The 27124-nt window shown below is 51.8% G+C and overlaps 1 protein-coding gene across 1 annotated transcript in view; it reads left to right on the top strand.

Moving 5' to 3' along the window:
• Window positions 1-27059, top strand: part of Cdh23 (cadherin related 23) — a 380451-nt gene extending 353392 nt beyond the window's left edge. Inside the window, exons 43-69 of the mRNA XM_036167012.1 lie at window positions 527-736; window positions 1854-1961; window positions 4289-4391; window positions 5631-5756; window positions 6883-7086; window positions 7943-8401; window positions 11929-12045; window positions 13472-13696; window positions 14256-14425; window positions 14670-14807; window positions 15011-15130; window positions 16033-16210; window positions 16357-16568; window positions 17952-18143; window positions 18284-18397; window positions 19038-19167; window positions 19261-19512; window positions 19589-19750; window positions 21948-22204; window positions 22482-22579; window positions 23534-23654; window positions 23736-23815; window positions 23996-24036; window positions 24129-24189; window positions 24599-24728; window positions 24839-24961; window positions 26076-27059. Coding sequence (XP_036022905.1) covers window positions 527-736; window positions 1854-1961; window positions 4289-4391; window positions 5631-5756; window positions 6883-7086; window positions 7943-8401; window positions 11929-12045; window positions 13472-13696; window positions 14256-14425; window positions 14670-14807; window positions 15011-15130; window positions 16033-16210; window positions 16357-16568; window positions 17952-18143; window positions 18284-18397; window positions 19038-19167; window positions 19261-19512; window positions 19589-19750; window positions 21948-22204; window positions 22482-22579; window positions 23534-23654; window positions 23736-23815; window positions 23996-24036; window positions 24129-24189; window positions 24599-24728; window positions 24839-24961; window positions 26076-26402 — 4458 coding nt within the window. The 3' untranslated portion in view covers window positions 26403-27059. The remainder of the gene's footprint in view (window positions 1-526; window positions 737-1853; window positions 1962-4288; window positions 4392-5630; window positions 5757-6882; window positions 7087-7942; window positions 8402-11928; window positions 12046-13471; window positions 13697-14255; window positions 14426-14669; window positions 14808-15010; window positions 15131-16032; window positions 16211-16356; window positions 16569-17951; window positions 18144-18283; window positions 18398-19037; window positions 19168-19260; window positions 19513-19588; window positions 19751-21947; window positions 22205-22481; window positions 22580-23533; window positions 23655-23735; window positions 23816-23995; window positions 24037-24128; window positions 24190-24598; window positions 24729-24838; window positions 24962-26075) is intronic.
• The last annotated feature ends 65 nt before the right edge of the window (window positions 27060-27124 follow it).

Raw genomic sequence — 27124 nt, 5'->3', positions numbered from 1 at the left:
AGCTGTGGCTTCCCTTGTTGTACCCTGAATGCCTGCAAACTGTCACCCTTGGCCCAGAGAAACCAGAGGTGCCTTAGTCTTGGGGGCCTTGGCTCTCCAGGATTCTCCCCTCATAATCCTTTTTCTTTTCTTTTCTTTTTTTGGTTTTTTGAGACAGGGTTTCTCTGTGTAGCTTTGTGCCTTTCCTGGAACTCGCTTTGTAGACCAGGCTGGCCTCGAACTCACAGAGATCCACTTGCCTCTGCCTCCAGAGTGCTGGGATTAAAGGCATGCACCGCCAACACCCGGCCATAATCCTCTTTCAAGAGACTGTTTCCTGCTAGACCTCTGGCTCTGATCCAGACCCGTCAGGGTGTACACCCCCTCCCCTCTGCCTCTGTGACCCCCCTCCTCTTCTACTTGTCTAGCTTTCTTCCTCCATCTGCCCCTCTCTCCACAACCTTCCTCACTCAACGTCTTTGCTACCTTTGTCTCTGTCCCCTCCTTCTCTTCGGTCCCATCCACCCCCTGACTCTCCCTCCCCCAGATGCTGGTGGGCATCCGAGTGCTGGACATCAACGACAATGACCCGGTGCTATTGAATCTTCCCATGAATGTCACCATCAGCGAGAACAGCCCTGTCTCGAGCTTCGTCACCCACGTCCTGGCTAGCGATGCCGACAGTGGCTGCAATGCCCTCCTCACCTTCAACATCACTGCGGGCAACCGAGAGCGGGCCTTCTTCATCAATGCCACGGTAGGGTCCCGACCGGCCCAGAGCCCCCAAGTTCTTCCTACGAGAGGCTCACTGAGGAGTTCCAGGTTCCAGACTGAGGCAGTGACTTCTTTGTGGCAGGGAAGGGACTGGCCCCCAGAGCTGGAACCACAGCCGTTCTAAAGTAAATAGGGAATCCATGAGTGGTTAGCACACACCCAAATCCCTTTGTGAGGCTGAGCAGGACGAGTGCGTGAGTTCAAGGTCAGTCTGGAATGCATAAACTCCCCAAATCAAAAAGCAAGCGTAAACTGGGTGCAGTGTAGCATCTGTAATTCTAGCTCCTGAGAAGTATCAGCAAGGTTAGGAGTTCAGGGTCATCCTGGCTCCATTGTGAGTTTTTCAAGTCAGTCTGTGCTATAAGAGACCCTACTTAAAAACCTAAGGCCACAAAGTGTAATTAAAAAAAAAAAAATCTGCTCAAAACTAAGTCAACTTCTAGAGCAGGTGTTGGGAACTCCAGCCAGCAGAGGAGCCCGTCGGCATTCAACGGCAGAAGGATGGTGTTAGAAACAACTGAATTGGCCACAGCATCGTCAATCAGCCAGTCATTGGCTATAGCTGCGTCCGTTGGCACCAGGGAGGGTCTCCTGTGTCAATCACCACATAGTTGCCCTGGTCCAGTGCTGTTGACATGGGTTGTGGTGCACAGTGCTGGAACCCAGTCCAAGTCAGTAGCTGCTTTGCCTTTGTTGGACAGCTGTTTTCTGGTGTTCATCCACCACCCGCCACAACCCCACGACCCCATCCCACCCCTGCGTGCACACGCACCAAGGCTTCTCCTGGGCACATGTGAACTCTAAACTGTTAAATGGCTTGAGCCATACTGAGGTGCACCTGAATTTCTCTCCTGGCCTCTTGGAGAGTGTTTAGACTCTTGAAACCCAGGGTCCTCCAAGGTCCCTTCTTTTGGGATATCGAGAACTCAGTATCACCAACTTACCCTCACCCTAGAAAGATCCTGGTACCCTCCTCTGGCTCTCCTAGGCACTTTGGGAGAAAGTACTCCCAGTCACCTAGGAACTGTGGGCAGAGCAAGGGCATCTTGGGGGGGTTGGGGGGAGGGTCCTGCTCATCTAACCTGCCAGGCACATCCCAGACAGGGATCGTCACTGTCAACCGGCCCCTGGACCGAGAGCGCATCCCAGAGTACAGGCTGACAGTTTCTGTGAAAGACAACCCGGAGAACCCACGCATAGCCAGGAAGGTGAGGCTGCAAGAGACTGAGGGCGGATGTGTGGGTGGGGTGGTAGGGTGGGAGGAGTGGGGAGGAGGGGGAGGGGAGGGCAGAGTGTGTGAGAGAGAGTTGTAAGAGAGAGAAAGAATATTCACATCACCTTTGGAGAGGGGTTGGCAGCCTTCCAGAGGCTTAAAAGCACACATCTGCCTTAGCAAACGCTGGTTTTGGATCTTGGTTCTCCTGTCCACGGGTATGTGCTTGAGCCAATTCATTTTTCCCAGCCTCCCTTTTGTCTTCAGCAATGCTGTATCCCTAAGTCCTAGGTCCAGAGCCTGGCCCAGGGCCAACACTCAGTGACTGCCAGATGATAATACTTCTTCCCCAAACCACAGGTGTGTGTGCACACATCTGATTCAGACCTGCACTTGGAAGTTGTAAAAGGAGGGGGCGGGGCTACACGGTCCCTCAGGTGTCAAAGGCACAGGCTCTTTATTTGAAAGTCAGTGGGTTACCATACAGGAATCCTCTTGAGGTTAGGGTGAGCAAATTTGTGTACCATATCCCAGGAAGCAATTCTTGTTATGTAAATAAGAGCATTTCTGTGGCATCAGGTTGCAAGTAATTTTGATTAGCTGTACAAAGCTACCATTCTGTGGCTGTAGTCGGGTAAAGGGGAAACCCATGTTTCCTTCCTAGGGAATGCTTTTTGGAGTTTGGTAGAAACTAGGACCCGTATATCCTCATCTGTGCTATCACTCTACTGTTGTGGGAGAATCTTGTACACCGTGAAGATGTGTCTCTGCCAAGACACCTTCTGACTTGTTTAATAAAGAGCTGAATGGGAAGGAAGGAAGGAAGGAAGGAAGGAAGGAAGGAAGGAAGGAAGGAAGGAAGGAAGGAAGGAAGGAAGGAAAAGTGGGTGTTGCCTGGCAGTCTCTTTCAGGTTGGAGTTGGCCTATTGTTACTAGCCCGATGTTGGGGTAGGGTTCTACAACTGCTTCCTCAGTTCCTCAGTTTCCCCATCTGGAGTATGTACTGGAGCACAAACAACTCACCAGTGGCTACACCACTAAGAAAATAACATCCCCACCTCCAGCAACAGTCCCTTGTGAATGCCTCTCATCCTCGATGAGATGCTTGATTTTATCATGAAGGGATATAATTTTGTCACATTCATATCTGTTGAGATGATCCTGTAATTTCTGACTCTGAGTTTGTTAATGAGATGAATTGTGTTTGTTGACTAGTGTATGTTGAACCATCCCATCATCTCTGGAATGAAACCAACTTGATCATGTTGATTTTTTTTTTTTGTTTTTTTTTTGTTTTTGTTTTTCAAGATAGGGGTTCTCTGTATTGTTTTGGTGCCCATCCTGGGTCTCGCTCTGTAGACCAGGCTGGCCTTGAACTCAGAGATCTGCCTGGCTCTGCCTCCCGAGTAGTGGGATTAGAGGCATGAGCCACCACCAACGGGCCATGTTGATCATTTTTATGTGTTTTACTTTAGGCTTGCAAGTGTTTTGTTGGATTTTTGCATTTGTGCTCAATGAGGAGACCGATCTACAGGTTGTTGAACAGGGTTCCCTGTTGGCACAGAAAACCCTCTCGGTGGCAGCCATCTCAGGAAGCCCTTATACGATCCCCCATGTCAATTCTGTAAATTCCATAGTAGTGCTGAAGGTTGATCTGCTGCTTCCACGGTGTCTGTGGCAGTGGTGGCAGTTGTGTTGGTTATGGTGAGGGGAGTTGGTTGAGGCAATAATTAAGTGGACTATGGGGACAGGAGAATCTGCTGGCAGAGTCCTCAACTATTTCTGCTTTCTTTGTTTCCCTAAATATAATGAGACACTTGTCCAATATGGCTTCTAAGCTGCCATGTTACCCAGAAGTCCATCACAGAGCTTTGAAGCAAAGGTTACTTTCTCTGTACCCTCACATAGTGCTGCTGAGTTGTATTTAGGGGTCCCATGAGGATTCAGATGCAGCTTTGTGTGAGAGTGTGGATGAACTTGAACCAACATCAAGCAGATGTGAAGGTCTGAAAGCCAGGACTGGCCTTTTAACCTAAAATCATCAGCAGGCAGTGTAGTGTGGCTAAGTACCCCTCTTGCCCACACTGGCCCACAGTCACACACTATTCCCATAGAAGGGCTAGGATTCTTGTTGATCAGAGTGGAAAGTGGAGAGAGGCCAATGGTGGGATAGTATCTTGCCAAGATCACTCAGTGAGCAGCCAGCAAAGAAGACACTTGAACTCTAGATCCCTGCTTTAGGCTTTTTTAATCTCCCGTCTCTCAGCATGGTCCCCTTCTATGGTGCATCACTCAACCCTCTCCCTGTTGTGCCCATCGCAGGATTTTGACTTACTGCTGGTCACTCTGGCCGACGAGAATGACAATCACCCCCTCTTCACTGAGGGCACATACCAGGCAGAGGTGATGGAGAACTCTCCTGCTGGTAAGTGCCATGACTACCTGGAGGTTCTTACTATCCAAGCAGACACCAATGGGGCCGTGGATGCTGAGGATGTGCTGTGTGCCTGGTGTCAGAGCTGGACATAGAGCCCAGGGTGTGCCGAAGAGTACCAGAGGGGAGGGGGCAGCTCCAAGGCTTGGGAACTAGGGCTGCTAATGAGGCCACAGGTCTGTTTGGGAGAGATAAGAGTGGTCATTGATAATGATCACCCTTGGGGGGGGGGGATCTGAAAGCAGCCTCACTGTCCCTCAGAGAGAGGAATCCAAGGTGAAAAGAATGCCCGGGACAAAGAGGAACACCTTTCCTGTTCCCGAGCCCTGTAGGGTAGAGACCCTAGGATTTGCCATCAGAAATGAGGCTCAAAGATCCTGGCTAGTCAGCATAGCCCTTAGCTCCTACACAGCACTAGTTAGCCTTGTCTCTTGTCTCCTTCTGATGCCTCCAGGAGGTTCTCTTACCCTGCTCCAACCCCCACCCTGAGTCCCCAGACCTTGATTTTTGAATCAGCACTATCTCACTTATCTCTTTCTATCTCTGAGTGGATGTCACCTCTGTGTGGACATGACTTTTAAATCTGCTGGTGTGCACATTCATGCATTCACCAGTGTGCCGCCACATCAAGGCATATGTGCGGAGTTACACATGTAACACATGTTACACATGGGCACAGACACATGTAGGCATGCGGGTGGCCCTGGGATATACTCATGGCAGGTGTGCCTACCCACAGAGACAGGGCCCAACCAGGGGCATCCTAAGCTGTGATGTGCTCTGTGTGCATGTAGCCACTACCATGTTAACCCAAAGGCCCACACACTATGTGTGTGTATATAGCCATAGAGCAATGTCTACGTGCATTTGGACAGACCAGACCCACACGTGGAGGGGATACCACCAGGGAGCCCCCTAGATATCTCCTCCAGGGGAGTGGCCAGCCTCAAAGGCTGCTGGGAAGCAGGCATGGTTCCAGGCAGGCCAGAGGGGCTTGCTCACCACTCTTGTGTTTTCTCCCCAGCAGAGCTTTGAGGCCGCTCCCAGGCACCTGCGTTTAGTCTGCCAAGGCTGCCACAGGCCCGCCCCAGGGCCTCCCTACCCGCTCCCTGCCCACCTCCTCTTCTTCCCCTCTCATCCATTGTCAGCCATGGTCATGGGGGATGTGGACAGGGAGGGGGGAGGGCGGGGACCAGGCTGGCCTGGGGTGACTCCTCTCCTCTGGCTTAGGGACACCCCTCACGGTGCTCAATGGGCCTATCCTGGCCCTGGATGCTGATGAGGATATATACGCCATAGTCACTTACCAGCTGCTGGGTGCCCACAGTGACCTCTTTGATATCAACAACAGCACAGGTGAGCACTCTGCTGTAGCTTACCAGTCAGCTCTGGGGTGGGACTGGCCCGTTCTTGGGTCTCGGGTAGTGGTTTTCAATCTGTGGGTTGGGGCCCCTTTGGTCAGAGGGTCAAATGACCCTTTCACAGGGGTCACCTAAGACCATCGGAAAACACAGATATTTGCATTACAATTCATAATAGTGGCAAAGTTAGAGTTACGAAGTAGCAACAAAAATAATTTTATCCATACATGCTGTATACATAATAAATAAATAGTTAAAAGGGGGGGCTGGAGAGATGGCTCAGAGGTTAAGAGCACTGACTGCTCTTCCAGAGGTCCTGAGTTCAATTCCCAGCAACCACAGGGTGGCTCACAACCATCGGTAATGAGATCTGGTGCCCTCTTCTGGTCATACATGCTGCATACATAATAAATAAAATAAATCGTTAAAAATAATAATTTTATGCTTGGGGGGTCGCCACAACATGAGGAACTGTAGTAAAGGGTCGCAGCATTAGGAAGGTTGAGAACCAGTGCTCTAGGGCTCCTCCTTAGAAACTGTCCAGGTTCTTAGGAACCCTGTTCCTCATAGCCCACAGCCCCCATTGCAACCGGATTAGGCCCCCAGAGTCTCAATGGGAAGATCCAAGAAGAAGCATAGAGGCAACTTTAGGGACCTCTTGCTGCATAGAATCTTGGCCCCAGTAAACAGCCCCCACCCTCTCTCTGCATGTCCTGTGTCCTGGCCAGAAATACCCACTGGCCAGCCAGAAATAGCCAAAGTACTGTTCCTATTCTCATCCTAGACCAGCAGCTTGCCAGGAGCCATGCCACAACTATTTTGTCAGGACAGAAGGCTAGTCTAGCGACAGGGACATTCAGGAAGCCTGTCTCTCCATGGAGCAGGTCAGTCCTCTGCCCTGGTCACTCTCGGCAGACAGGACCTTGGAGAACTGCAGAGGCCACCAAGGAGGGACAACTGTGGCAGACATGGGTGCTCCCTGGAAGTGGGTAACTGAACTAAGCCTTCAGGAAATGAAGTCACTGTGTCTTTTCTCTCTGTCCCTGCTGTGGTTGCCCTTCTATCTACCCACCATGTCCCTTACCCTGTACATCTCTCTGGCTGGTGGTACCGGGTGCCAGGTGTGGTGACTGTGAAGTCTGGGGTCGTCATTGACCGGGAGGCCTTCTCACCCCCGCTCCTGGAGCTACTGCTGCTGGCTGAGGATGTTGGACTACTCAATGGCACAGCCCACCTGCTCATCACTATCCTGGATGACAATGATAACTGGCCCACCTTCAGCCCTGCTGCCTACACTGTCCACCTACTGGAGAACTGCCCACCAGGTAACAGCAGTCAGGTCCCAGGCTCTACTGATGCACTGCCAGGAGCTGAATAAGTAGCGTGTGGAGGCTAGAGGCTCAGGTGAACACAGAATTCTCTTCAGGGAGAGTACTAGGCGCTCTTTGGGTATGCTGTGATGATCAAGTGTGTTCCATCCATGTTCCTACATCTACTTATTATCACTGTTGTTATTTGAGACAGGTTCTCAAGAGCATAGCTCAGGATAGCCTGAAATGTAGCCCAGGCTGGCCTCAAACTCACTATCTAGCTCACAGTGGTCCCCCTGCCTCAGTCTCTCAAATGCTAGGATGGCAAGTGGGATGATATGGTGATGGGATTATAAGATGATGCTCTTTGTAATCCAGTTTAATGGGCGGTAAGTTTGGTTCTAAACATTGCCTGGAATAATATGAACATTCTGAAACATAAGGTCACCATTGTAGTATGTGCTGGCAAGACTGTGGTGAGGAGAGGCCTCTTTTGCATCATCAGTAAAGGGTTCTGGGCTGTGGAGAAATGATTCCAGGGATAAGAGTGCCTGCTGAGTAAACATGAAGATCTGAGTTCAAATCCCACACCCACAAACAACACTGGGTATGGCTGTGGGTACATACCTGTGGGGGATGGAGACAGGCGGATCACTGGGGCTTACCAGGTACCAGTCTAGTTCCAGTGAGTAGACCCTGTCTCAAATAAAGCAGAAATTGGTGGGAGAAGATGCCTGGCATCCTCTTATGTGTGCATGAGCATGTATACCTATATACACATGTACACATACACCACACACAATGAACAAAAGGTCCTGATCTTCCTAGAGAAGGCCCAAATGCTCACCTGTGCCCCAACTTCTTCCCACAGGGTTCTCAGTCCTTCAAGTCACAGCCACAGATGAAGACAGTGGCCTCAATGGGGAGCTGGTATACCGCATAGAAGCCGGGGCTCAGGACCGCTTCCTCATCCATCCCGTCACTGGAGTCCTCCGCGTTGGCAATGCCACCATTGACAGAGAAGAACAGGAGTCGTACAGGTTGACAGTGGTGGCCGCCGACCGGGGCACTGTTCCCTTGTCAGGCACAGCCATCATCACCATCTTGATCGATGACATCAATGACTCCCGCCCTGAATTCCTCAACCCCATCCAGACAGTGAGCGTGCTGGAATCGGCAGAGCCAGGCACTGTCATTGCCAACGTCACTGCTGTTGACCTTGACCTCAACCCCAAACTGGAGTACCACATCATCAGCATCGTGGCCAAGGATGACACTGACCGCCTGGTGCCTGACCAGGAAGATGCCTTCGCTGTGAATATCAATACAGGTATGAGGGTGGCCGCTAGCTCTAACACCCTCTCCTGACCCTGACCCAGAATCCTTGACCCCCACCCCCCACCCCACCCCTCACCTTCCTTTCTGTTCTCAGACATTCCCTTTATGCTCTTGTCTTTTCCTGACCCTTCTTCCTTTCCTGCTCCTCTGCTGCCTCCCTCTTGTCTCTGCTGTCCACCTCCCTTGACAAGCTGCTCAGCCCTTTCTGGGTCCTTCACCCTCCAGCGTCACGGCAGCGCCCATCTCCCCGCCTTCATGCTGGCATTTGATATTACAGAGGTTTAACATTTGTAATTCGAATGGAAGACAGTACTGACTCATATTTCCTTAATAAGGAGTTTTGGCCAAACATCTTTGATTGGTGCATTTAAATTTTCTATCAGTTATGTCTGTACCCTTATAGTGTTCCATTATCCTAGAAACAGAATCATGATTTTTATCTTTTGAGGGTTTATCCTACTTACAATAGTTTTGACAGTTTGCTGTTTGTCCCACAGTTGAGTGGTTTTGGTCCTCTGGGGAGTCAGGAAGGGGCATGAGTCTTACATGGAGTGTCATAAAAAGGAACATGGTAATGACAAAATGCTAAAAATCATTCCTACTGAGAGAAATGTGTAACAAGGTCACATGAGTGCCCCGTAGATAACTCGCAGACATCAGTGTATGTTGTCATGACAATAGTATGGGGACACTGGGATTTGGGCACTGCTGTCCAGACCAGGGTCCCCATCAGACAGCAGTCAAGCACAGAGTACACTCAGAGCCCAGGACGTAACAGCACAGAGGGTAAAAATGACCTAGAACTTTGATCCTCTTCCCGTTCCCTCTACCTCCCAAGCAATGCCTGGGGTCAAAGAATGAAGGGGTCAAACCCAAGGCCTCCTGCATGCTGGGCCAGTACTCTACAACTGAGCTGCACCCTCAGTCTCAGCACACGCATACTACATGCATGCCACATGCACACTCTGCCTGGGAGGAGGGGCCTGAGGGAATTGGGGGGGGGGGGGGGCAAAAGAAATGCCCATAGTCATAGCACACCTGTATTTTCAACCCAAAGGGGGAAAAAATAACCCATGAACCCTTGGGAGCAGTTGGTAGCATTGTGTTGGTAGCATTGTGTGCCAGCCTAGGCCAGGTCAAGGGGGATCCCAGCTAGTCTGGTAGGACCATGAAGAGCCACCCCACCCTTGCTCCCCTGGATAGAGTGCTTCCCCAACTTTTCTCTTTCATTCCCTGCTGCCTCCCACTGATTCTTCTCTCTCTTTTTCTTTCCAGTGTCTTCTCTGTCCACCTTCCTCGTGGCTCCTAGTCCCCTTGCTCGGCTTTCCTACCCTCTTCTTCCCAGACCCTGCAACCCCTTCTGCTCCCGAGCTGGGTCCTCACCCCATTTCCTCCCCCTCTCCCCCTCCTTCCCACCTTAGCCCCTCTTGCCCTGGCCCAGCTCCGAGTCCCACAGCCACCACCCCACCCACACCCCGCCCCGGTCCCTCCTCACTGCACCCTGAACTAACCAATGTTAACCCTCTCTTTCTCCCTCACGGCTGGCAGGCCTGCAGGTTTGAGCTCTGTTCTATCACTTTCCACCTCATCTCCTCTCTGCTTCACCCCATTGCCCTCCTCCATGCCTCACACCCCAACCCTTCCTGCCCTGGGGGGCCCGGCCCACGCCGTGCCCAGCCTTTGCAGACTGAACGCAGCTGCCCTCTCCCCAACCTCGCTCCCCAGCCCGGGGGGTCGGGGAGCGAGAGTAGGAAGAGGAGGAGGAGGAGGAGGAGGAGGAGGAGGCCACCCAGGGTAAGTGACCACCCATGGCTGGGGACCTGTGGAGGACAGCAACCAGCAGGGGGTCTGCCAAGGGGAAGGATAGCCTGAGACCCTAGTACCTAAGAGGGAGAAGGAGATCTTGGTCTAGGGTCAGTGAGGGGGATCCCACAAGGAGCCACCCAGACCCCAACCGGCAGGGAGAAGAAAGGCCCCAGCAGACTGACCAACAGGTCTATCCAGCAAAACCAGAACGTCCGGAGAGGTCCCTCTCTGGTTTATGGAGCAGCCGGGGACTCTGGGAGTTATCAGGGGGAGAGAAGGAATCTGTGGTCACCAACATAGACTGACATTTCTATCCTGTAATCGGCACCATGTCACATTCTACTTATTCGGGACAAAGGGGCATGCCTAGGGTCTCCAGCCTGTCCCTGGGTAGTTGTCCTGGTTCCAGATGCTGGGAGGTCTTCCTTGGAATATAAAAACATTTGTAAAATTGTGACATAGAGCATAAAATTTACCTTTTTTTTTTCTTCTGGTAATGGGTGTTGACTAGACCTTTTCCTTTTTCTTTTCTTTCTTTTTTTTTTTTTTTTAAAGATTTATTTATTATGTATACAGAAGAGGGTGCCAGATCTCATTACAGATGGTTGTGAGCCACCATGTGGGTGCTGGGAATTAAACTCAGGACCTCTGGAGGAGCAGTCGGTGCTCTTAGCCTCTGAGCCACCTCTCCAGCCCCAGACCATTTTCATGTATGCTAGGCAAGTGCTCCATCACTGAGCTGTATTCCTAGCCCCCATTTTAATTTTTTTTTTAAAACTATAAGACAGGGTCTCACTTAAGTTAGACTCCTGTTTCTCCTTTTTTAAAAACTAATGACTCGATTTCTTAATTTGTTATTTAAATTTTTACGTTATATTGTGCACTGGTGTTTTTGCCTACTTGTATGTCTGTGCACCATGTGCATGCAGTATCCATGGAAACCAGAAGAGGATGTTGGATTTCCCTGGAACTGGAGTTACATATGGTTGTGAGCCACCATGTGGTTGCTGGGAATAAAACCCGGGTCCGCTAGAAGAGCAGCCAGTGCTCTTAACCATGGAGCCATCTCTCCAGCCCTCTACTTCACTCTGTTAAGTAGGTGGGATTACAGGCATACCACACCATGCTCAGCTTGGTTTAGTTTTTGAGATAAAGGTCTTGCTTTGTAGCCAGGCTGGCCTTAAACTCACCAGTCTCCTGCCTCATCCTTGCATGGCTGGGATTGCAGATGTGTGCTCCTGGCCTGGCTCACCTCGCCTTTTTTTTTTTTTTTTTTTTGGTGTATTCTTCAGCAGTACCGAGTAAATTCACACTGATGTGGAATAGAAACATCATGTTGCTGTGTTTGTTTTCAAAGATTACATAGCACTTTGTATCTGCCAGGCAAAGTTCTAAGTACTTCATTGATAGAATATCATTTTATTTTTCTGACTCCCTGGGGCTTCTGTGGTGGTGCTACAATGTCCCCCTTTTGTAAATGAGGAAAGCAGAGGTTGAACAGCCTGCCCAAGGTCACCAGCATCGGCTGAAGGGCAGAGAGATGGGTCCCAACTTCTATGAATGGCTATATATAGACCATCCCAGCCTCAAGTCTCATGGTCCATCAGGGACTAGTACCCTCTATCAGGATGGGTGTGGTGGGGCAGGGGCTCTGAGAAGCCCAGACTTCATGGGGTTCCCCTCTAGCAGAATCTGACTTGGTCTGGCCCACAGGGTCTGTGATGGTGAAGTCTCCCTTGAACCGAGAGCTGGTTGCTACCTATGAGGTCACACTCTCAGTGATTGACAATGCCAGCGACCTCCCAGAGCGTGCCGTCAGTGTGCCAAATGGTAAGATTCCCTGCTGGTGTCTCTTCTTGGTCACTCAGAGCCATTCCAGGGCTGGGATGGGCTAAGAGCAAGTACAGGTCTGGCCATAAGGAGGGAATCCTACCACTCAGCTGCCAGGGCTACTGAGGAGTCAGGCTACCTTAGGATAATGACAACCACCTTAAGACTCTGGGTGACTGTGGCCCTAAATGTGTGGCATCTGCACCCTCAGATTCTGAGGGGGGAGAGAATCAGTAAAGCTGGGGGGGGGGTATCAGAGTAATATTGGAATCCAGGGTGTGGCTAGAATAGGGACAGGAATTGTCCCTGGGATAGTGATCTGATAGGAAGCCGTGGGGTTGGGACAGGAAGCAAAGAGCAATAGAAGGGCATTCAAGGCCACAGACCACAGTGGGGCAGGCTCAGTGATAGAGAAGGGGCGTGCACTGGGAAGCTATTATGGGCTGGATTGGGTGGGGTAGGCAGAGGGGGCAGTGGAAAGAGTAGGGACAGGGGTGATCTCAAGTGGCTACTTCCAGAAGATAAGGATAGTTGTTGGGGTGGCTTGGGCCTGACAGATACTGGCTGCTTATCTTCACAGCTCAGAAGCCCAAGTATTTCAGAGGGAAGTGCGTCTTTGTTTATCTCTTACTTGGCCTGAGATTTTAAGGTCACAGGCCCAGGCTGCTTCTGCTGAGGGGGACCATTCAGAGGGGCTAGAGAAGGCTGGATTAGAGGAATGGTCTGAGACCATCTTCATCTTAACTCTCAAAGTTTGTTGGGAACTTGTGGCCCTGGAAAGAACAAGGGTTGCATCAGAGCTGCCCGGCCCATCGGTAGAATTCAAGTCCTTCCTCTTATGGAAGAGTGATGGTCAGCTCAGAAGGCAAAGTCATGGGTTCCAGTCTGAGAGTTGGGACAGATATGCAGGGGAGCTACAGCTCAGTTGGTGAAGTGCTTTCCTTGAAAGCTTGAGGACCTGAGTTTGATCCTAAGAACCCACATAAAATTCCAGGCATTAGCGGGGCGGTGGTGCATGCCTTTAATCCCAGCACTTGGAAGGCAGAGTCAGTAACACATATCTGTAACCAGACTGGGGAGGTGGAGACAGGAAGATTCCTGAACCATTACTGACCAATCAGTTTAGACTACTTGGTGAGTTCCAGGCAAGTGATAGACCCGAGAAGAGCAATTGAGGTTAACTTCTGACCTCCAAAACATGCATAAAGATATGTACTTATATGCACCTGTTCAAGAGCACACACACACACACACACAAGCACGAACATCTCATACATATAAAACAGGTAAGACATTGCTCCCCTATGAGCTTGGAACCCCTAGGCTCTGAGGGAGAAGGAAGACCAGTAGAGCTTGGAGCGGGGGCTGCAGGCATCAGGATGGGACAGATATTTATCTCTGGTATTCACTCCCACCTGCACTGCAGCCAAGCTCACAGTCAACATCCTGGATGTCAACGACAACACACCCCAGTTCAAGCCCTTTGGGATCACCTACTACACAGAGCGGGTCCTGGAGGGGGCCACCCCAGGTACCACACTCATTGCTGTGGCCGCGGTTGACCCTGACAAGGGCCTCAATGGGCTGATCACCTACACCCTGCTGGACCTCACACCCCCAGGCTATGTCCAACTTGAAGACTCTTCTGCAGGTAGGTGGTAGATCTCCCAGAGGGAGACTGGGGGATATATGTCCATACCTGTCAGCCCCCAGGGGACTGTGGCTTACTTCTCAATATCTAGTTGGGACCTCATCCCCATCCCTACCTGTGGTGGCCTAGGCCAGATTCAAGCCGGTTAGCATGCCAGTCATTTTCCGATGCTCCCAGCAGAGGATAGAATTTTCTAGTCCTGGCTTGGATGGAAGCCCACGGATGTCTGTTGGAATCCTAGAGAGCCCTCTACCATTTCTACCACACAAGCTCTTGTGAGCACATCCCTTTGGAAGTGGGGTCTTAGGCACGGAGGTGTCTCAGAACGCCTTGGGGTCATTGATATTCTTAGCTTTGATATTCATTCTTAGAGCTTTCTTAGCTCTTCGTTGAGAAGGACAACTGACGACAGTCTCTCCTCAACCTCTGTCCTGTTATGGGCAGTGTTACCTCTTCTCGGTTCTTGCAAAAAGCCCCTCCTCTCCTCAGAGCCCCGGATCCTTCCCAAAATTTAGACAACCCAAGGTCAACCTCATCAGTGGGTGCCTCTGTGTCTCAGGGAAGGTCATTGCCAACCGAACCGTGGACTATGAAGAGGTTCACTGGCTTAACTTCACTGTGAGGGCCTCAGACAATGGGTCCCCACCCCGCGCAGCTGAGATCCCTGTCTACCTAGAAATTGTGGACATTAATGACAACAACCCCATTTTTGACCAGCTCTCCTACCAGGTGGGTGGCCAGACCAACATAAGGGTTAGGACCTGTACCTAATCCTTGGGGTTTTTGGGTTTGCCTTCCACTCCCACTTGCCCCCCCCCCCCCCCCCCGCAAGCCCCTGGAATTCTGAGTGCATGGGTGGCATGCTGCCTTGGGGCCCCACTGTATCAGGGGAGTATTGAGCAGTGTATAGGCTCCAGGGATGACTCTGCCTCACGCCCTCCCTCCTTTTCCCCCTCCCTCTCTCTTTCTATAGGAGGCTGTTTTTGAGGATGTGGCTGTGGGCACAGTCATCCTGAGGGTCACTGCTACCGATGCCGACTCGGGCAACTTTGCCCTCATCGAATACAGCCTGGGGGATGGAGAGGGCAAGTTTGCCATCAACCCCAACACTGTAAGTAGGCAGTTATCAGAGTACATACTCTATGCCAGACCCTGGTCGGGTAGTTGGCTGCAGCCTGGGCTAGACACTCCATCTCAGATAGAATGCAATAGTGGGGGACATCGTGGAGATGCAGACCATCACCTCCAGACTCTGATAACATCTGGCCATAGTAGATGCTCAGTAAACATTGGCGACCCTCTTCTTCCAACTAGGGTGACATCTATGTGTTATCCTCTCTGGACCGGGAGAAGAAGGACCACTATATCCTAACTGCCTTGGCCAAAGACAACCCGGGGGATGTGACCAGTAACCGTCGAGAGAATTCTGTGCAGGTAAGGGGCACCAGCCTGGGGCCCAGGACAGGGAGCAGCAAGAATGACTGTTACAAGTGGGAACAGGGTCACCAGCCCCCTCAGGTGCCAGGAAAGAGATGAGAGGTTGGCTGGCTAGGAGAAAGCTCTCATTCCCAAATGTTGCATGAACAGCCAAGTACACCTCGATGTGACCCAGATGACACTTGTGTGTTTCATGGCCCAGCACCTCAGGTGGCCAATGAAACAGTATGGCAACAAAAACTAACTGTAAACTAGCCATCTTCACTTGTGGCTCCTTTTTGATGTTTTTGTGTTTTAGTTTTTTTTTTTTTAGATAGTCTCACTATGTACCTTACATTGGCCTCATGCAAGAGGCCTTCCCTGCCTCAGCCTTGGAGATGCTACAATTCCAGGTTCTTCTATATCCTAGGGCAGCTTCAAACTCTTGTAGCTGAAGGTGACCTTGAACTCCTAATCCTCCTGCCGCTACCTCCCAAGTGCTAGGATTATAGCATGTACAGCTATGTCCGGTGTTTGATGTGCTGGAGACTGAGCCCAGAGCCTCATGTGAGTTAGCTACAAGGAGATCGGCACTCTATCAACTGAGTTATACCCCCCAGCCTAAGACCCTGGCTCAAAAAGTAAATAATACAAGTGGTGGCGCATGCCTTTAATCCCACCACTTGAGAGGCAGAGGCAAGAGGAGCTCTGTGAGTTCAAGGCCAGCCTGGTCTACATAGCAAACAAATTCCAGGATAGCCCATAAAGGTACCATCTCAAAATATAAATTAATTTACTAATTAAATGACAGTACCTTCCACCCGGGGTGGTCCCCTGCCTGTCCCTCCTCTACTCCACGCTACCCTCGGGTGACAGGGCTTCCTGAGGCAGCCCCTTTCACTGTCCTGCGATCTCCCCAGGTGGTGATCCGAGTACTAGATGTCAATGACTGCCGGCCTCAGTTCTCCAAACCGCAGTTCAGCACAAGTGTGTATGAGAATGAACCAGCAGGCACCTCGGTCATCACCATGCTGGCCACTGACCAGGATGAAGGATCCAATGGGCAGCTGACCTATTCTCTCGAGGGCCCAGGAATGGGTATGTGGCCTTCCCTGGCTTCCCAGGAGGGCTTAGAGGGTGGGGAGGGGCAAGCTGCCATGTCTACAGCCCTGGGCCAAGAGGAGGAAGAGGGGACAGGAAGGCTGTCTCAGCCAAGCTATTCCCTTGCTCTTTCCCACCGCCAGAGGCTTTCTTCGTGGACATGGACTCGGGCCTGGTGACCACGCAGCGGCCACTGCAGTCTTATGAGAGGTTCAACCTGACTGTGGTGGCCACGGATGGTGGGGAGCCCCCGCTCTGGGGCACCACCATGCTTCTGGTGGAAGTCATTGATGTCAATGACAACCGGCCTGTCTTTGTGCGCCCACCCAATGGTACCATCCTGCACATCAGAGAGGTATTCCTGATCCTGGGGCCACTGCTCACTGACACTCAGTTCCCATATGCCTCATCCTACATTCACCATCTGGCAGAGTAGAAGGGCGGCCCCATTGTGAGAGTGGAAACTGAGGCCATACAAGGGAGAGCAGACTTGCCCAGTGCCACACAAAAAAGATCTTGAGGGTTGGGTAGTCCTGTAGGTGGTGAAGAAAAGATCTAGGTTCAAGTGTACCTCTTTGGCTACTCAGGCAAATGACCTAGGGCGAGTGGCTTCTCCGAGTCTTGTTTTCATCTGAGAATGTGCCTAATAATAGCACACACATCATCTCTTGCTCGTAGACTACCAAGGAGTATCTGGTCTTCTACCACCCACTTCCCCCAGACATAGTTCAAAATAAACACAAGGCCCTTCCATCTGTCTGCTGGCCCTGTTGATGCCAAAATGCACAGCTCGAATTCTCGTGATATAATTGGCCATCCACTTAGGGGAAATGCACTGTCTTCTGCTCTTCCTTCTACCCGAAAGGCACCCCAGAGATCCCTGGTGGTATAGTTGGGATATCTCTGGCTTGTCCTTTGCCCCACAAACTCAAGCAAACCCCACATCTCAGAACACCAATGCTGAGGCCATCTTGTCACTCTGTCTGCTTTTGGAGGTCCTGTAGGAGAAAACGATCCCAAGGCTAAACTCTGGGAACCCCCTGGGCCTAGTCTTGTACCTGCAGTGATACAGTGGTCCTTTTTGCTTTGCCCACTAGGGAGCTCACAGTGGCCTAACCCCCTCAAATGACCCTGCAGACTTGGGGCACACACTTCGCCCTCAGCTTCCATTTTATGCTAATGGTATTCTTCCCTTACTCTAATTTTTTAACTTAATCTCATTTAAATTCATATACTCCTGTCAACTGCTTCAAATCTTTTTTTTTTTTTTTTTGGAGAGGAAATGTGACATAAATTAATAATAATCTAATTCTTTTCCACACCAAAGGCTCCATTTGCTAAGTTTTCCCTTCAAGGGCTTTGTATTTGGGGAGATCCATGTCTCCTGAACAGCCAGCATTTATAAAGTAATCTGTCATCCCGCTTTTTATTAATTAGGTGACTCTGCCATTTGGAGCTTTTACTCATTGTGAGCAATGAGAAAACAATGAAGCCAGGCTGAGCTGAGGGTTTTCTAACCGTCAACCTCATTCTTGCTGGGCATCCTTAGGGCGGGGCCAGCATATGACTACAGTTGGGTTTCTTCCATGTCATAGACAAAATTTAAAGGAATGCAGGCACTTGAGGCTTGGAAAAATGGGGGCATTGGCAGAGGGAACAAGGGATATAAGAGCTCATCGGGGCACGGCTCTTGGGTTTTTCATTCCCGGGTGTCTGTCCCCTCCCATGACCCCCACAGGAGATCCCTCTACGCTCCAATGTGTATGAGGTTTATGCCACTGACAAGGATGAAGGTCTCAACGGGGCAGTGCGGTATAGCTTCCTAAAGACAGCAGGCAACCGTGACTGGGAATACTTCACCATCGACCCAGTTAGTGGCCTCATCCAGACAGCTCAGCGCCTGGACCGTGAGAAGCAGGCAGTGTACAGTGTAAGGGGAGGGACAGGGTGGGGCTATGTGGCTTGCTTCTGGACTACTTCTGGGGGATTTGTTCCACTGAGCTTCCGAAGGACCCTAAGCCAACCTCCAACCCCACCTTTTCCCCTCTGACTGGGCTCCTTCCCCTCCAGCTCATCTTGGTGGCCAGCGACCTGGGCCAGCCAGTACCATATGAGACGATGCAGCCATTGCAGGTGGCCCTGGAAGACATCGATGACAACGAACCCCTCTTTGTGAGGCCTCCTGTGAGCTCACCCATCCCCTGCACCAGTAACACCCCCACAGGCAATCGCCACCTGTGATCCCACACGTGCACATACTCTGCCACATACACATCTGGTTATCACACAGTGAGCCCTCCATCTACAGTCACTGATTACAGGAACAGCGCTTCCCCAAAACAGCTAGGGCATTCAAGGTTGGACGCTATTGCAAGGCCTCTTTCAATGATCCAAAAAGCAGGCAAAAGTGCCCAATACCTTTGCATTTGTGTGCACATATAGGCATGTTCATCATATATGTGTGCATACACACAGCATGAAAATTGACTCTGGAGTCTTGAGGCAAAATTTAGACAAAATTGGACAACATGTCCTGGTGTGGCTTCTGTAGTGTGTGCACGTATACATATATGTATATATACACACACATATATATGGGTGGGATGTCCCTTAGAGGCCATGTGCATGCATGTAAGAGTGCACTTGTTGAGACATGCACTTAGACCCTGGGGATAAATCAGAGGTTAAGCCCTGTCCTCATGGAGGTTATAGTAATTCTTCCTGCTCTCTAGGCAACAGAGTCCTCAGACCCACTAAGTAGGTACCAAAGAGCCTCTGGCCAGACCGGAGCTTGTGCCTCCTGTAACTACTTCCTCTCCTACAGAAGGGGAGCCCCCAGTACCAGCTACTGACTGTGCCTGAACACTCGCCCCGTGGCACCCTCGTGGGCAACGTGACAGGTGCTGTGGATGCAGATGAGGGTCCCAATGCCATTGTGTACTACTTCATTGCAGGTGGGGGTCCATGGAGCCAGTGCCCCGCCTGTCCTGGGTTTGGAGAGGACTCTGAGTGCCTTTCCACTCACCCTGTGCCCCGTCCACCCACAGCTGGTAATGAAGACAAGAACTTCCACCTGCAGCCTGACGGGCGCCTGCTGGTGCTCAGAGACCTGGATCGGGAAAAGGAAGCCATCTTCTCCTTCATCGTCAAAGCATCCAGCAATCGCAGCTGGACCCCTCCCCGAGGACCCCCCCCAGCCCTCGATCTGCTGACTGACCTCACCCTGCAGGAGGTGCGCGTCGTGCTGGAGGACATCAATGACCAGCCGCCACGCTTCACCAAGGCTGAGTACACCGCAGGTGCAGGGACCGGCCAGGGCCTGGGGGCATGGGTGGCTCCTTCCCTGACATTTACGTGGCCTGCCTGTTCCCACAGGAGTGGCCACCGATGCCAAGGTGGGCTCGGAGTTGATCCAGGTGCTGGCCCTGGATGCAGACATTGGCAACAACAGCCTGGTCTTCTATGGCATTCTGGCTATCCACTACTTCCGGGCCCTTGCCAACGACTCTGAGGATGTGGGCCAGGTCTTCACCATGGGTAGGAGCCCCTGTCACTGCATGGACTTCAGTCCTGAGATGGAGTCTGTGTGAGCATAAGACCTGGGTGTCCATCCATGTCAGCCCTTCTGTTCACCCACCCAGTTTGTGCTATCCTTGTTTTCTACCTATCTGCCTCTTCATCTATACATATATTCTTTTTCTATGTGGGTGGGGCAGGGTGAGTTTTTATTTATTTTGTGGAGAGAGGTGCATGCCCACAGAACTCACATAGAGAAGTTAGAAGATAACATGGAGGAACTGTCATTAGGTTTGGTGGCAAGAGCCTTTACCCACTGAGTCATCTCTCCCGCCTTGTTTTATTTATTTATTTATTTTTAATCAGCAGGGTCTTGTGTAGCCAAGCTGGCGTCAAGATCTCTATAGAGTCGGGGATAATTTTGAGCTGCCACACACAGTGGTGCGTGTCTCTAATCCTAGCACTCAGGAGGCAGAGGCAGACAGAGCTTTGTGAGTTTGAAGTCCATCTGGTCCACCTGTTGAATTCCAGGACAGCCAAGGCCACATAGTGAGACCCCAAGGGCCTGATCGTCCTGCCTCCACCTCCCAAGTACTGGGGTCACACTCCTAAGCCACTACACTCAGATTGTACAGTGCTAGGGCTGAAACCTAGAGCTTCATGCACGCCAGGCAAGCAAGCACTCTATCAACTGAGCTACATCCAAAGACCTCTTTGGCGTTTCTCATCTTTTCCACTCATTCATCTACCATCCATTCCTCCCTCTGTCATCCACCCCCCTCCCCATGCCCCTTTCCACAATGCCCCCCATCTTTGCATTTCACCCCTTCTCTTACATGTCAGGCATTGGGCAAGGCACTGGAGAGCTGGCAACATAGCTCTGAATGCACACGCCGCTTGAGCCTGGGCAAGACACTCTGTGTGCATGGGCAAGAAACGCTGGAGCAGGGCCTCCAAGGTGCCCATTACTCTCCACCCAACACGGGCTCCACATCTGTGTGTCAGTCTTGACTGCCGGGAAGACTTGTTGTTTAAGATTTATTTATTATGTATACAGTATCCCTGCAACCAGATCTCATTACAGATGGTTGTGAGCCACTATGTGGTTGCTGGGAATTGAACTCAGGACCTCTGGAAGAGCAGCCAGTGCTCTTAACCTCTGAGCCATCTCTCCAGCCCGCCAGGGAGACATGGGCTGATATCCAAGGCTCCCAGGTCTTCCTTCTAGCCTCTGCTTCTGGTCTCATAGCCTCCTACCATTCATACAGGCTCTATATCCAGACAAGCCAAATGGCCTTGGTCAGTCCAATCCATCCACCTCTAGGCCACTGACCCTTCTGCCTTTATACTTCCCTAGTACCATCCCAACCTCCCTTGTCCTTCAAGGTCTAGTTCAGATCCCACCTGCTCAAGTTATATAGCCAGATGCCAGCCCCTTCTCCCCTGAACTCTCACTGCCCTTCTTTGAACCCAGGGCCTTGGGTGGGATGGGCAAGCAGCGCCATTGAACTATGATCCCAGCCCTGGCTGCTCTTACTTTAATAAACCAGGCTGCAGAGGAGCTGGGGAGCTTGCCACCAGATAGACAGGGGCAGGGTTTGCATCCACATCTGTCTGTCTTAGAGTCATCTAGGCTGTGCTATCTCCAGGTGTCTCTCTGTATTTGTGGAATTCTGAAGTACAGGTGTCTAGGGGAGTGCTTCTCAACCTGTGGGTCAAATCCCCTTTGGGGATCGAACAACCCTCTCACAGGGGTCACCTAAGACCATCCGCATATCAGATATTTACATCAGGATTCATAACAGTAGCAAAACTAGTTATGAAGTAGCGAGTGAAATAATTTTATGGTTGGGGGTCACCACACCATGAGGAACTGTATTAAAGGATCGCAGCATTAGGAAGGTTGAGAACCCCTGCTCTAGTGCATGGGTAAAAGCATATGGATCTCAGAAATGGTAATCATACCCTATCATCTTTGGAGAGGATAGCCTGCAGTCATTTCATTTAAAAAATACAGGGTTTAAATAAAACCTTGGAGCAACCATTAAAAATCAGGGGATTTCAACCAGGTATGGTGGTATATGCCCATAACCTCAGTACTCAGGGTGGGAGGGGAGGGAAGAAATATGACCTCTTCCAAGGATGTGGGGGACAGGGGCGCAGGATTCAGCATCAGTGTGTGGCCCCTGAGCTATGCCACCCCTGGACTCTTTGGCAGGGAGTGTAGATGGCATCCTCCGCACCTTTGATCTCTTCATGGCCTACAGTCCTGGTTATTTTGTGGTAGACATTGTGGCCCGAGACCTGGCCGGCCACAATGATACTGCCATCATCGGCATTTACATCCTGAGGGACGACCAGCGTGTTAAGATAGTCATCAATGAGATCCCCGACCGTGTGCGTGGCTTTGAGGAGGAGTTCATTCGCCTGCTCTCCAACATCACAGGCGCCATTGTCAACACCGATGATGTGCAGGTACCCTGGGGCCCTAGGACAGGGCCAGTGGGGGAGAGAAGGGGCAGATGAGGCACCTCCTTCGTCACTTCATAGCTACATGGCTTTGAGGGAAGGCCCCAGGTCTGTGGGGCCTTATCCATAAATGAGGCTGATAAGTGGCCACATCAGGGAGATTTGGGAGTGACAGATCTCATCAGATACACTGGATGGTGCTCCTGCCAGATGCCTGCCCACCCCACCCCACCCCATCTCATCCCTGTGCAAGCTCTACCCCACACACCCCCTTCTCCCCTAGTTCCACGTGGACAAGAAGGGGCGGGTAAACTTTGCACAGACAGAGCTGCTCATTCACGTGGTGAACCGGGACACGAACCGCATCCTTGACGTGGACAGGTAGGTGTAAGGGTCCGTGTCTGGCCTGACTGCCTGTTTTGAGGGATAGGAACCCCGAAAGGAGACACAAACTTTACTATTGGTCTTAGCGCATGGTCAGAGCCAGGGGAGAATACAAGGCATCAGGAGCTTATGCTCATCCCTCTGGGCCTCACTCTCTGTCTTAGGGTTTCTATTGCTGGGAAGAGACACCATGACCATGACCATGGCAACTCTTATAAAGGAAACCATTCAATTGGAGCAGGCTTATAGTTCAGAGGTTTAGCCCATTATTGTCAGAGTGGGAAGCATGGTGGCACACAGGCAGACATGGTGCTGGAGAGGTAGCTGAGAGTTCTACATCCAAATCCACAGGTAGCAGGAAGAGAGACATTGGGCCTGGCTTGAGCATCTAAAACCTCAATGCCTACCCCTACTCGGTGACACACTTCCTCCAAGAAGGCCACACCTACTCCAGGAAGGCCACACCCCCTAATAGTACTGCTTCCTAATGACGAAACCTTCAAATTGATGGGCTTATTAGTGCTGTTCCCATCCAAACCACCACACACTCCTTGTCTATAAAAAGTGTCGATTTGTTTGGGGTCCACCAGGACCTTGGACACAAGTCTGTAAGATGCTAAGCTCAGCCGGGCGGTGGTGGCACACACCTGTAATCCCAGCACTCGGGAGGCAGAGGCAGGTGGACCTCTGTGAGTTCGAGGCCAGCCTGGGCTACCAAGTGAGTTCCAGGAAAGGCACAAAGCTGCACAGAGAAACCCTGTCTCGGGGAGGGGGGTGGGGGAGATGCTAAGCTCTTCCAGCTAGGTAGCTTTTCTCTTGCAAAGCTTCAGAGCAGAGCGTGACCACTGGGGCTCCTGGCAGGAGTAGAACACGCTAGCCCCCAGGCTGGAGGGTGGCTTCTGGAGGTGGTGGGTGGCTGAGGTGGAGCAGAGACCACGGCCCTTGTTGCAGGGTCATCCAGATGATTGATGAGAACAAGGAACAGCTGAGGAACCTCTTCCGGAACTACAATGTCCTGGACGTGCAGCCTGCCATCTCTGTCCGACTGCCCGAGGACATGTCTGCCCTGCAGGTACCCTGGCTGTGCCCGTCCCTGGGGTCTGGCTTGTGCCCCTGAACCCACCTGCTAATGGCTGGCCTGCTCTCTCCGCAGATGGCCATCATTGTCCTAGCCATTCTCCTCTTCTTGGCTGCCATGCTCTTTGTCCTCATGAACTGGTACTACAGGACCGTGTGAGTGACCCTACCTCTGGCCTGAACCAGAATGGCCAAGGTCTCCTGGTCAGCAGGCACCAAGTCAGGCAGGGCCAAAGACCAGAGCTAGCAAGACAGCTTTCCTTATGGGACTGACTCTCCCCCTCTTCCCTCCTCCCCTTCTCTCTCCATCCCTTCCTCCTCCTCCTCTCTCTCCAGACACAAGAGGAAGCTCAAGGCCATTGTGGCTGGTTCTGCAGGTGAGTAAAGGCTGTTGGGAGGCAGGGTAAGGCAGCCAGGTGCTCCTACTGATTGTGCCTTTTTCCTCCTCACTCAAATCCTCTCCTTGCAGGGAACCGTGGCTTCATTGACATCATGGACATGCCCAATACCAACAAATACTCCTTTGACGGGTGTGTGGGCTCCTCAAGTCTGCAGATCCCCTTTGGAGAGCCCTGCAGTTCTCAGCTAGTGAGAAGTATCTATAGCAGCCACTGGCTGAAACATGGGGTGTGGGCACCCCCTAGTGGGCTAATCGCTTCTCTGCACTCTCAGAAATGCGCTGTCCTGGTCCTGGTAACAAGGGGGCAGGCATAAGGGAGTGAGTGAGTGGGTGAGGCTTCCCTGACAAAGCTGACCCAGGCTGGCATGCAGACCGGGCTCTAGCAGGATCCTAGGGTAGAAGGATATTCCCACAGGTGCCATGGCAGAAATCCTCTGTAGACCTGCCGAAGGCATTATAGCTGACCAAGGGAATGGACAGGTCTTAGAGGCAAGGCTATGAAGGCATCTTGCCCACCCTATCCCACTCCCCAAATGCAGAGCCAACCCTGTGTGGCTGGACCCTTTCTGCCGGAACTTGGAGCTGGCTGCACAGGCTGAGCATGAGGATGATCTGCCCGAGAACCTGAGTGAGATTGCAGATCTGTGGAACAGCCCCACCCGCACCCATGTGAGCCAGGGGAGAAGCCTGTGGCCAAGCTGGAGCCTTTGGAGGGTGGTCCCCTCTGCGGTCTGCATATGTTACCCTCTCTGCTCCAGCCAATGTTCCCTCTTCCCCAGGGAACTTTTGGGCGTGAACCAGCAGCAGTCAAGCCTGATGATGACCGATACCTGCGGGCAGCCATCCAGGAATATGACAACATTGCCAAGCTGGGCCAGATCATTCGAGAGGGGCCTATTAAGGTGAGTGCTTGGGTTGGGGATTTAGCTCAGTGGTAGAGCGCTTGCCTAGCAAGCGCAAGGCCCTGGGTTCAATCCTCAGCTCTGGGGAAAAAAAAAAAAAAGATGGCAAGGTGAGCGCTCCCTTGTGGGGCCCTGTACCCAGACCCTGTCTGAACTTGAACTCAAGGAGGCAGGGAGACAGAAACTGTAGGTTTATCAGGACTGAAGGGAATTTGGGAAGGACTAATGAGCCCTGTGGTGTCTCGGAGGCCATCCAGCTGGCCAGTGGTCAGGCTCTCCTCCCATCCTCTGCTCTAGGACGGGATACCTGTGTGCCCCTCACTGCCAGGCGAGTGTGTGCAGAGGGGTAGGGCAGGCGCCAGCCTACGTGGAGAGTTAACTCTCTCCTTCCCTCAGGGCTCGCTGCTGAAGGTGGTCCTGGAGGATTACCTACGGCTCAAAAAACTCTTTGCACAGAGGATGGTGCAAAAAGCCGCCTCCTGCCATTCCTCCATCTCCGAGGTAGTGAGGTAGCCTCGGGAGCGGGGGGGCCTGTGTGCCGTGCCCCATTACTGGGGATGCTGCTCTCTCATACTCTCTACCACCCTGTCATTGGGGACTTCTCCTCTCCTCTTCCTCCCTCTCTCACCTAGCAGCCAAGCCCAAAGGAGGTTGTGCTGTCCGTCCAAGAACGCCAAACCACCTTTAAAGGGCTTTCACTTTAAGAAATGAGTCAGGAGGGCCAGGCAGGCCTACACTGGCAACTATTCCAGCAACCAGAAATTGAGTTACACTGGCTTCCGCTAAAGCCCGTTTTCACCTGAGTATATGTATCCTACCAAGGACAGAAAGCCTCCAGGGGAGCCAATGTGCTCTCCCACTATTAACTTGGTTGTAAACCTAGACGACACAGTGATGTCCAGATAGACACTCACGTTTAATGACACGTAGTGACCCTTTTAATATTCAGCCTCTGCCCTCCATCCGAGAAGGCTGGCAGGCCTGCTGGGTAGATCCATTAAATGAAGATAGTGACGAAATGATCACAGCCAGTGTGGTTCTGGGGTCATCTACTCAAACCTCAGGCCCAGCCCTCTGTAGTTCCTGAGCTATAAGGGTATCCCACCTTTTGCAGCTGATCCACACTGAGCTGGATGAGGAGCCTGGGGACCACAGCCCAGGCCAGGGCAGCCTCCGTTTCCGCCACAAGCCACCCATGGAGCTCAAGGGGCCGGACGGAATCCACATGGTTCACGGCAGCACAGGCACACTGCTGGCCACTGACCTCAACAGCTTGCCAGAGGATGACCAGAAGGGGCTGGACCGCTCCCTGGAGACTCTGACAGCCTCTGAGGCCACTGCCTTTGAGCGCAACGCCCGTACAGAGTCCGCCAAGTCCACACCTCTGCACAAGCTTCGAGATGTGATCATGGAGAGCCCCCTGGAAATCACAGAGCTGTGATGTCAAGCCTCGCTGCTGAGCAGCCCACCTCGCACCCTCCAGGGCAAGAGCATGGCCAACTCTCTGCCCAGTCCAGCCTTTGTGAGTGACCTTGGGCTGGCCCCGGCAGCCTAGACGGCTGTTCAGATCGGCCTCCTACCAGATACTGGTTCAGCACCTGATCTCTACCTTCATAAAATTGGTTATTTTTTTAAGAAAACTTAACTTAAAAAAATGCTAAGTGGCTAAGGACAAGGTAAGGAGGGTCACTGGGGGAGCCCCCAGAGCCTGAGGACCAGCTCTGTCCCTCCTCCTGCCACCACAACGGAGCAGAGGCCCAGCACAGAACTGACAAAACTCTTCTGGCACACCCATGCCTCAGTTCAAGTCCCACTGAACTTCCGCCTGCTGGACACCCAGGCGGCTCCCTGCCCCTACACACACACACACACACACACACACACAAGGTTGATGTCGGCAACCAAGCATCCATCCCATCTCCCTGTCTTCTTGACGTGTTAGTTGAGAGACATGACTGATGTTCCCTTGGGTTTCGAATGTAGAGTGTTCGTGTGTATTCCTTTTCTAAATTAAGTTATTCCCTCAAGACTTCCTCCAGGTTTTGTTTAACTGAAACTCAATGAAAGTTTCTGGAATGCTCTGTTTAAAAAGAAAAGCAACTCCCACGGAACCAGCACTACCCTGACTCTGGTGACCTATGAGGTTCTGGGGGGTGATGGGAG

This window comes from Onychomys torridus, chromosome 18 (assembly GCF_903995425.1).
Source record: "Onychomys torridus chromosome 18, mOncTor1.1, whole genome shotgun sequence".
In the NCBI taxonomy this organism is placed as follows: Eukaryota; Metazoa; Chordata; class Mammalia; order Rodentia; family Cricetidae; genus Onychomys; species Onychomys torridus.
Note: the sequence above shows the minus strand (reverse complement) of the source record. Positions and strands in the feature narration are given on the sequence as shown.